General features: G+C 36.1%; 1 protein-coding gene across 1 annotated transcript; it reads left to right on the top strand.

Annotated features, from left to right (window-relative positions):
• Nucleotides 1-716: 716 nt before the first annotated feature.
• On the top strand, nt 717-7443 carry ccdc25 (coiled-coil domain containing 25). Its single transcript, XM_062044894.1, has 9 exons — nt 717-917; nt 997-1044; nt 1123-1162; nt 1361-1412; nt 3547-3622; nt 4913-5016; nt 5090-5292; nt 6815-6860; nt 6931-7443. Exons 1-9 carry the CDS (start codon nt 893-895, stop codon nt 6958-6960), a joined length of 624 nt encoding a protein of 207 aa, XP_061900878.1. The 5' UTR covers nt 717-892; the 3' UTR covers nt 6961-7443.
• The last annotated feature ends 2607 nt before the right edge of the window (nt 7444-10050 follow it).

Here is a 10050-nt window from a genome sequence, read left to right as displayed (position 1 = left end):
TTAATGGTCATTGGTCCAAGTTTAAAGAAAGGAGAAATGCCTTTTTATGTTGCACTGTTTTTCATTAATTATGTTAAAATGCAAATAAAAATGCATGTCAAGTTGATCAACAGATTGTATTATTCTCCAGTGCAAGAACAGTACTGAAATGAAGGCTAAAAGGCCATTAATGGGAGCTTTAAAAAAAAGAAGAAGAAAATAAGTCACTAAATAGTTAATTTTCACAGTAACGCATTACTTTTTGATGTAAGTAACTGAGTTAGTAACTGAGTTACTTTTGAAATTAAGTAACTAGTAATTGTAACTAGTTACTGGTTTTCAGTAACTAACCCAACACTATATATATATATATATATATATATATAATACAAATCACAATTGCCGTTCTTCGTGTCATTTAGTCGACTGAACTAATGCATATATATATATATATATATATATATATATATATATATATATATATATATATATATATATATATATATATATATATATATATATATATATATATAACGCCAATTGTGATTTATATATATATATATATATATATATATATATAAATAGTTCAGTCAGCTAAATGACACGAAGAACGCCAATTGTGATTTTTATTTGGTGATTGGAACTAATTGTATTGTTGGCTTCAAATATTCCTAAATCCAAAGGCTCAAAGCTATGCTTTACATTTATTTTGAAGAAAAGTAGATTAGTACTTCCTGGTTTCTTTGCTTGCCATAATAACAACTTCCGGGGCAAATTTCCGCTCCACGCGAGAAATGACAGCAGAAGCAGTCTTAATAAAAGCGTTTAACTTACATTAACCAACGTCGTTATTTGCCGAATATAAATGTTTGTATTCTGTTACTATTAAAACACTTTTTTAAATCTTGATAAAATGGTGTTTTACTTCACAAGTGCCGGTAAGTTGTGTGAGCTTAGCTAGCTGTTAGCTTCTATAATGTTGGTACCACAATACTCACTTGTGTTTTCTTGTTTCAGTGGTGAAACCGGCTTGCACTATTTATATGGGGAAAGACAAGTATGAAAGTAAGACAACATGCTCCACACAAGGTCAAAATATTCACTTTTGATTTGCCAAACTTAACTTGCTTATCTGCGTTCCAGATGAAGATCTCATCAAGTATGGCTGGCCTGAGGACATTTGGTGAGTTATGTCTGTACACAACTGGGCATTCTAGTCTTAATCTTGTTAATTTAAGACATATTCCGATGTAGTGGCTTTATTAAATTACGCAGGTGTATCCACTGTTGTGAGAACAGAAGCATTTAGTGTACTTTTACTTATAAATGTACAATTTGTAGGCATACTAATGCAATTATGTATTTTTCTGATATTATTCAGGTTCCATGTGGACAAACTGTCCTCAGCTCACGTTTATCTCCGCTTGCCAAAGGTACACAGCCAGCAACTTAACTTTTTTTTCCAATATATCATTGTTTTTGTGTAAGTAAACAATTTTGTCATCTCGGATCATCACAACCACGTCACGATTACAGTGTTTTCTCCTCCATCACAGGGTTTTACGTTAAAAAAAGTCACCTCCCACTTTAAACACTAGTTTCAACCCTAAGATCACAGGGGTTAAACTTAAGGCCCTGGGGTCAGACTTGGCCCGCCACATCATCTTGTATGGCACGCGAAAGCCTATGATAAATATGCGTCAATAAAGTACCTTATCTTTTCTTACTAAATGTATTCGTTCTTTTCATTTTGTGGTAGAAATGGATGGATGGATGGAAAATGTCATACGTTTTAAACTGTAATATTATCCAATATTGCAACAAATATTATTTCTAAACAATTTTGTTGTTAAAATATACTAATACTTTAATATCTGCTTGACTTATTATTTCAAAGCAAGTTATCCAACAACTTGTACACTGTAAAAATGACACTGGATTTTACTGTAAAATTGACGGTGTTTTGCGTGGGTTCCTTCTGGGTACTCCGGCTTCCTCCCACCTCCAAAGACATGCACCTGGGGATAGGTTGATTGGCAACACTAAATGGTCCCTAGTGTGTGAATGTTGTCTGTCTATCTGTGTTGGCCCTGTGATGAGGTGGCGACTTGTCCAGGGTGTACCCCGCTTTCCACCTGTGTGCAGTTGGGATAGGCTCCAGCACCCCCGCGACCCCGTAAGGGACAAGCGGTAGAAAATGGATGGATGGATTACCGTAAATTGAAAAACTAACGACCACTGCTTGTTCTGTAAAATTCTGGCGACTGAGCTGCCGTTTTTTTAAACTGTAAAATCTACGATAGTTGTTTTTACGGCATATTACTGTAAATGTAAAAACAGTACTGCAGGTTTTTTAACGGTAAAAATCTGGCAGTTCGGTTGCTAGAATAAAAAAAAAAACAGTGGTACAGTTTTTCCATTCATAGTAACATGTTGTAAAAAACACTGTACATTTTTCATTAACATTCTAGTGACTAAGCTGCCAGTATTTTACTGTAAAAAGCAGTAAGTACTGTTTCCCCATTTACCGTAAAAATATATATAATAATTAAATATGTAGGCAAATTCATATATTAGTCACTGTTATAAACTGCACCATGAGGGTAGCCATAACTGCAATATGGCCCTCAATGAAAACGAGTTTGACCCCCCTGCCTTAGATGGTTTCAATTTATAGATCTGATAGAACTTTATTGATCCCTTGGGTGTGTGTCCTCAGGGAAATGAAGGTTCCAATAACAGCAACACCGTACGCAGTCTACTTGACAATTTTGGCGGTAGCAGTCAAAAAAGCATACCGGTAAATAAAATGTAATGGGAAAAAAACAGCAATATGATTAAAGAAAGTAATAATCTGAGGCAAAAGCCAAATGAATGCAAATTGTTCTGTTAGAACCACTTCTAATCTCATGCCATGCATTTGAATTTATCCAAACATGTCTTTTAAATTTTAAAGTAAAAAAAAAAAGACCAGAAAAGCAAATATGTGCAGTACATGCATTAACAAATACAAGGTAATATTCACTTGCATAGTCTTCAGTAGCCCCTGCAAAAGGGACAAGCAGTAGAAAATGAATGGATGGATAATCACTTGCTGCTGTCAATGATTCCAAAGGCCCAAAACAGATTTTAATCTTATGATAATTGTGTTCCAAGGATGTATTGCATTTTCATGCTGTGGTGGACCTTACATTTTTGTCAGCAGATTAATTCAGGCCGTAATGGTGGGCAAGGCGTATTGTAGCTTCCCCATTTTGCTCTCATGTCGAGGAATTGTGCAGAACTACTTTCTCCTGACATGATGCAATGTTACCAGCAGCCAATCAACACCAAGGAGAATGAAACGTGCATTCTGATAGGTGAATAACTTTCAGTCAGTAGCGTTGCCAGTAAGACTACATCTGCAACTAGGATGTGAAAATATTTAGCTAAATAGTAAATTTTTCTGCAATATTATTAGGTTCTACACTAACAACGATGGTAGTCGAAGCCATGCTGGAGAAGGAACACTATCTGTGGTGCGTTCAAAGTCATAATGTAATAAATGATTTATGTGTTTTGTCTAAGGGTCACACCATAAATGACATCCCCCCTGAGGTGTTGATAGACTGCGCACAGCTGGTGAAAAACAACAGCATTCAAGGTACAGATAACAATATTCCAAATATCAGTCCCGCCGGGAATCCGCAATGTTGCAAGTGCGCAAATTCAACCAATCCAGGCAAATTTTGCACCACCTCCCAACTTTGTTCAATGCCCTCAACCTCTCTGCACATTTTGGGCAATCAGCGTCATTTTCGTCAATCAAATTTGTCTGTAATCGGTGCTCAAAATTACCGCTATAGCTTGCTCACAACAGTTCACAAATGCTCTTAACGTGCGGGGGTAAATGTGTCGTACAGCGTCAGACTACAATGGCAAACTCGCGCAAAGATCTTCAGGTAAATCTTTACAATGTATGAAGGTATCTGCTGACGTCAGACGTCACAGGACAGAGCAAATTCCAAACAACTCGTTTGGCGGACATATAAAATAATATAATGTATTGTAGCCCCCAGAAGAAGTAAAGTCTGACTGTATTTTTAACTTTTATTGCCAATCTTATGCTAACGACCAGCCCCATTCCAACAGGTTTCACCTTCTGTGCAAACACTTTTGTCTCTGTGCTTCCTCAAACACGGAACAACACTTTCTTATTCTCTGCCAATCGGCTTTTAGGCACGGACGGTGTGTTTGCGATCATTGGACTAACCACACGAACATAAAACATTCGCTGTCCGCTGGTATATATGGGACATATTAAAATTACTTCCACATTGCAGACATTCAGCTATACTTCAGACTATAACGTGCATCTTGCTCACGCCACAACATCCAGTTTCGGTAGTACTGTTTTCGGTTTTATATATATATATATATATATATATATATATATATATATATATATATTACTCTACACATTTCGTCGCAGATATCGAGGGACAAAAGTAGAGTTTCTAAACACGAGTACATTCTATAATAACCCCGGAAAAAGAAGCTATATTTGCTGCTAGTTGTTTTTAATAAATGAAAGTCACTAGAAGTCTCTAGACAATTGAACAATTCTCATTGTACATTGTACAGTAAGCAGCAACAACTGAAAATAGAGCAAAACGATGTACTATAAAAAATATATATGTTACCACTAATAATAATAATAACAGATTTGTTTTTAAATGTATATTTACATTTTTATTTATTTTTTTTAAAGAAAATTATTACTATTATTATTATTATTATTATGGTGACCACACCCCCAGCATGCCCTTAAGCACGCTCCCACCACCACAGGTATTTTAGCAATCTATGGAAAACCCTGCGTTGCCAATTATCCAAATAAGGAATTAGACAATGATGAAGATAAATCAAAGTGTTTGTGCTGCGTGGTCATCAGGCTGCAAGATGAACAACATCAACGTGGTTTACACGCCGTGGGCCAACCTAAAGAAAACGGGAGACATGGATGTCGGACAGATCGGCTTCCATCGACAGAAGGAGGTATGAACTCAAAACACAGCGCTGACTTGAACCAGACCGTGACGTGTGCGTCGTGGGTTTGCCTTTTGCGTAGGTAAAGACGGTAGCGGTGGAGAAGAAGGTCAATGAGATTGTGAACCGGCTGGAGAAAACCAAAGATGAGCGCTACCCAGACCTGGCGGCCGAGAAGGAGTCGCGAGACCGTGAGGAGAGAAATGAGAAGAAAGCTCAGCTGCAAGAGAACAAGAGACATGAGAAGGAGGAGCAGAAGAAGAAAAAGGAGATGGAGGATCTCAAGTACGTTTTTATTCTTAAAGTAATAATGCATTTTAAAAATATTTATATTTTAGGTAAATATGTAAATATATCTTCGGATAAGCGGAAGAAGATGGATGGATGGATGGATGGATGTAAAATATAATTTCATATTTCATCAAATCTTATGACAACAATCCTCATCGTACAATATTAATATACATTATAGCCGAGATAGGCTCCAGCACCCTCCGTAACAAGTGGTAGAAAATAAATGGATGGATGGATTTTTAATACACATATTTTTGGATTTTATGATCAATTTCATAGATTCATGAATATGCATTTTACTGTGTATATACAATATTTTAAATAAATGCATTGGATATTAATTCAATATTTAATCAAATCATATGACAACAATCCTCACAATGCAGTATTTATAAGACAATACATTTATTTTTTTTTAAATATGTTTGTTGGAAAAAAATACTGTATTAAAAATAATGTCGTAAAAATAATAGATTGACGAGAAAAACACATTTTAATTCAACAAATAAATAATCATGTTTAAAATATTTTAGAAAAAATTAACTGCACTATGATGATCATTGTTCCCAAAATAAATAAGAATTTTTCAGTATATTTTTAAATACAAATATTTAATACTAATTAAGTATTTCATCAAATCACATGGAAATGGTCTTTGTAGTGCAGGTAATTTTTTCAGCTTTTTTTAAAATTTGAAACGTTTTTATATGAGAATAGGGCAGCACGGTGGAAGAGGGGTTAGTGCGTCTGCCTCACAATACGAAGGTCCTGAGTAGTCGTGAGTTCAATCCCGGCCTTGGGATCTTTCTGTGTGGAGTTTGCATGTCCTCCCCGTGACTGCGTGGGTTCCCTCCGGGTACTCCGGCTTCCTCCCACCTCCAAACACATGCACCTGGGGATAGGTTGATTGGCAATGCTAAAAATTGGCCCGAGTGTGTGAATGTGAGTGTGAATGTTGTCTGTCTATCTGTGTTGGCCCTGCGATGAGGTGGCGACTTGTCCAGGGTGTACCCCGCCTTCCGCCCGATTGTAGCTGAGATAGGCTCCAGCGCCCCCCGCGACCCCGAAGGGAATAAGCGGTAGAAAATGGATGGATATATGAGGAATACTGTTTGGATCTTATGTCGTACGATTTGATTATTTATTTATTATTTTACTTCAACAAACAATCATTTGTTTAAAAAAAAAATGTATGAACTGGTTTTGATATGTATTGCTCAAAACAATTTACTGCACTAGGAGGTTTATTTGTTGTATGATTTGTCTTTAAACAAATGTGCACACATTTGAAAAATGTTTTAATTATTACTGAATATTTCATCATAACCAAACAGTATTATTTTAAATATATGCATAAAAATGCATTAAAATACATGGAGAAATGTTGAATAATAAAAATGTTTTTGTTAAACTTACATTTTTGTTTCAAAATTAAATATTTATTTCTAGAAAAATAAGTAATTGTAATGTTTTTGGTTATCAAAACATGTGTGCTGTTGTTTCCCTCCATCAGGAACTACACGTCATTGATGAAAAGTGAAAACATGCAGACCAATGAGGTATTGAGCTACACGCTAATTGTCTTCTTGTCTGTTTGCTCACCTAATGTCCAAAATGTGTCCTCTCCAGGACGGCAATGAGTCAGATGACTTCATGTAAGCCGCTCCACTTGCCTGCCGGGACGCTCCCCTGCCGGCTGCTTCCGCTCGCTAACAACAGCAAAGCTTTGACATTAAGACTTAAAAAATGGACTAATGGAGCAGTGAGCAGATCAATGAAAGACAGAATCAGGACTCTGACCCTCTTCCTCATCCTTTGTGACGGCTGGATCAGGTGCTGCTTTCAGACTAACTCAAGGAAGGACATTTACAGTCCACGGAACAAGTTGACATTTATTTTGGGAGGATGTGAGACTGTATATGATTAATGATGTCAAACAAACCTGCTCCACAAGGTGTTTTGCATGTTCAAATACATAAATTAAGTGTACAATCATTTAGGTGAAGTATTGTTTGAAATTAAATCACATTCACAAAGATTGATTTTGTTAAACTGATGAGAATAGATAAAAACAGAATCATGGCACATCATCATTTGATTAGTGTCAACAATACCGTTTTTATTAAATATGTTATGACTACAGTCTGGACTTGTGGTTTTATTTCTTAAAACCATAAACGCATCATTCACGAGATCTTGCATATTATAATTTGTGCCGGGAAAACATTTGAACCCTCTTAAAAATCCCTTCCTTGTTGTAGTATTGATTAGAATTGACTTCAAACATTACAAAATAACATGATAGCTAATTATTCACACTTTCCATTATTTCAACTAGTTTAAACATCAAAATGTTCAGCTCGTTCACGACTCTTATCTTTTTCCACGTTCAAAAAGTTCCCGCATTTTCCACAATTCCTAATTTCCCGCACCAATCGTCTAACTCAGTGATTCTCCAACTGTGGTCCATCTAGTGGTACGCCAAGTCATCACTTAATGAAATAATGTAATTTAATGTATTATTTAAGTAAAGTGTTTTATTTTCCTATACTCAAACAGTGTTATTGTTCAAACTGTGTGTAATGTAATGCTGGCTATAAAGATTAAATATAATTGTTAAATAAAACCTCTGCCTTGTTTTTAATGAATAAAAGGCCTTCCACGCTACTGTATTTTAATGTCGGTCATTTTGGTGGTACTGCCAAGCCTTTTCTAAGATAGTACTTGGTGAAAAAAGTTTAAGAGCCACTAGTCTATCTTGAAAGAATTGTGTTTTTTTCTTAATAATGTCATTCATTTGGGCTAACCATAGTTGCACAGTCAAGAAATATTCCTACTTTTCCCATAATTTATTATTACTGTGCTTTTTAGGGAACATCTGCAACATATACAGCTGCAATTATACAGATTATTGCACAACTGCTCATTTTCATCTGTTGTCCCCACAATTCCATGTTTTCCATAACATAGGGAACATTTCAACCCTTTAAAAATTCTTACTATTACTATTTTTTACCATTAATTCTACATTTTCCATTATCAAAATTCCCACATTCTTATTTTGTTTGTTCAATAGACACTGTATCTGCAGCTTTTAAGTTCATAATTTACTAACAATTTCTTCAGAAAGTTCAAATTTCAGTGTTTCTTCCCTAACTCCTGTAAAAATATTGTTGTTATTTTCTTTTTTACATTTTCTAACCATCAAAAATCATTTTTGGTTGAAAAGACACATGTAAAAAAAACACTGCTCTAGCACCACAATTTGATGTATTATTGTCCAAAACAGTGCTGGTCTGAAACATTTTGTACATAAAAATACTTGACTCCAATTGTGAACAAAGAAAAATGTAACAATTATGAATCAACATTTGCCCACAGAGAATAAACATTCACTTTAAGTGACAGCTTTTGGGAATATATGATGTACTGTGTGTTATTATATCCGAATATACTAATTAATTCATAACTTATGTTTTTTTTCCCCCCTGGATTGTTTTCTGTTCAGTCTGGGGTAACTTTCAAAATCAGCGGGGATCAAATACTTTTTGTTTATTGTTGTTGTTGTTTATTGAGTATGTCATAGTTAGTTCCATATCCTACATGTAGTGCATAATATACATACATATCTCCAGTGAACAGTCTTGTGCTCAATGGCAAAATTATTATTTCACAAAAATTAAAAGAAAATTGAATTAAGATCCATCCATCCATTTTCTCCTGCTTATCCGAGGTCGGGTCGCGGGGGCAGCAGCCTAAGCAGGGATGCCCAGACTTCCCTCTCCACAGCCACTTCGTCAAGCTCCTCCTGGGAGATTCCGAGGCGTTCCCAGGCCAGCTGGGAAACATAGTCTTCCCAACGTGTCCTGGGTCTTCCCCATGGCCTCCTACCGGTCGGACGTGCGAGGTGTTTCGGGTGGCATCCTGACCAGATGCCCGAACCACCTCATCTGGCTCCTTTCGATGTGGACGAGCAGCGGCTTTACTTTGAGCTCCTCCGGGATGACAGAGCTTCTCACCCTATCTCTAAGGGAGAACCCCGCCACCCAGTGGAGGAAACTCATTTTGGCCGCTTGTACTCGTGATGTTGTCCTTCCGGTCATAACCCAAAGCTCATGGCCATAGGTGAGAATTAAGAACTTAAAATCAAATCAAAATTAAACATCTTAAAACGGTAGTGGGAAGAAGTATAAACTCATATATAGTATAAAAGTCTAAAATATAAAATACCCCCCTCTTTTTACTTTAACTAATATCCAGTTTCCTCTGAACCACATTCATTTGGGTCCACATAACTCAATTTGCCCAGAACAACTTATGAAACAAGGCCTTGTTGCAATGACTAACGGTGACCACTGAGTGACGCTGTTACTCTGGTGTGTATTTTTCTCTCTGGACATGATTGCAATCTAAAATATAGTGTACTTTCTACTCAAAGCAAGCCAAAAAAACTTTTTTTTTTTACTGGGCCTCACTTACGATGTCAGTTTGAAAAATAAAACATTTTCTAATAAACAAGCTAGAAGACAATTCCTTCGCAATCTTGTAACAGGTTAAATATTTGTGACAACTACACTTCGAGACGAAGTAGAGTTATGGTATTGTGCGTGCTTTTGCTCACCCTTCCACAACGAGCACTTTAAATTTACATTTTAATTCAAATAATGTTTATCCCAGCCCTCAAAAGGCTGTTTATTTGTAAAGTTCGAAGTACAATAGTTTGTGTGCGTGCGTGTAGTGTAGGGCGTT

Source organism: Entelurus aequoreus, linkage group LG04 (assembly GCF_033978785.1).
Source record: "Entelurus aequoreus isolate RoL-2023_Sb linkage group LG04, RoL_Eaeq_v1.1, whole genome shotgun sequence".
Taxonomy (NCBI): domain Eukaryota; kingdom Metazoa; phylum Chordata; class Actinopteri; order Syngnathiformes; family Syngnathidae; genus Entelurus; species Entelurus aequoreus.
This window is presented reverse-complemented; position numbering and strand designations above follow the sequence as displayed.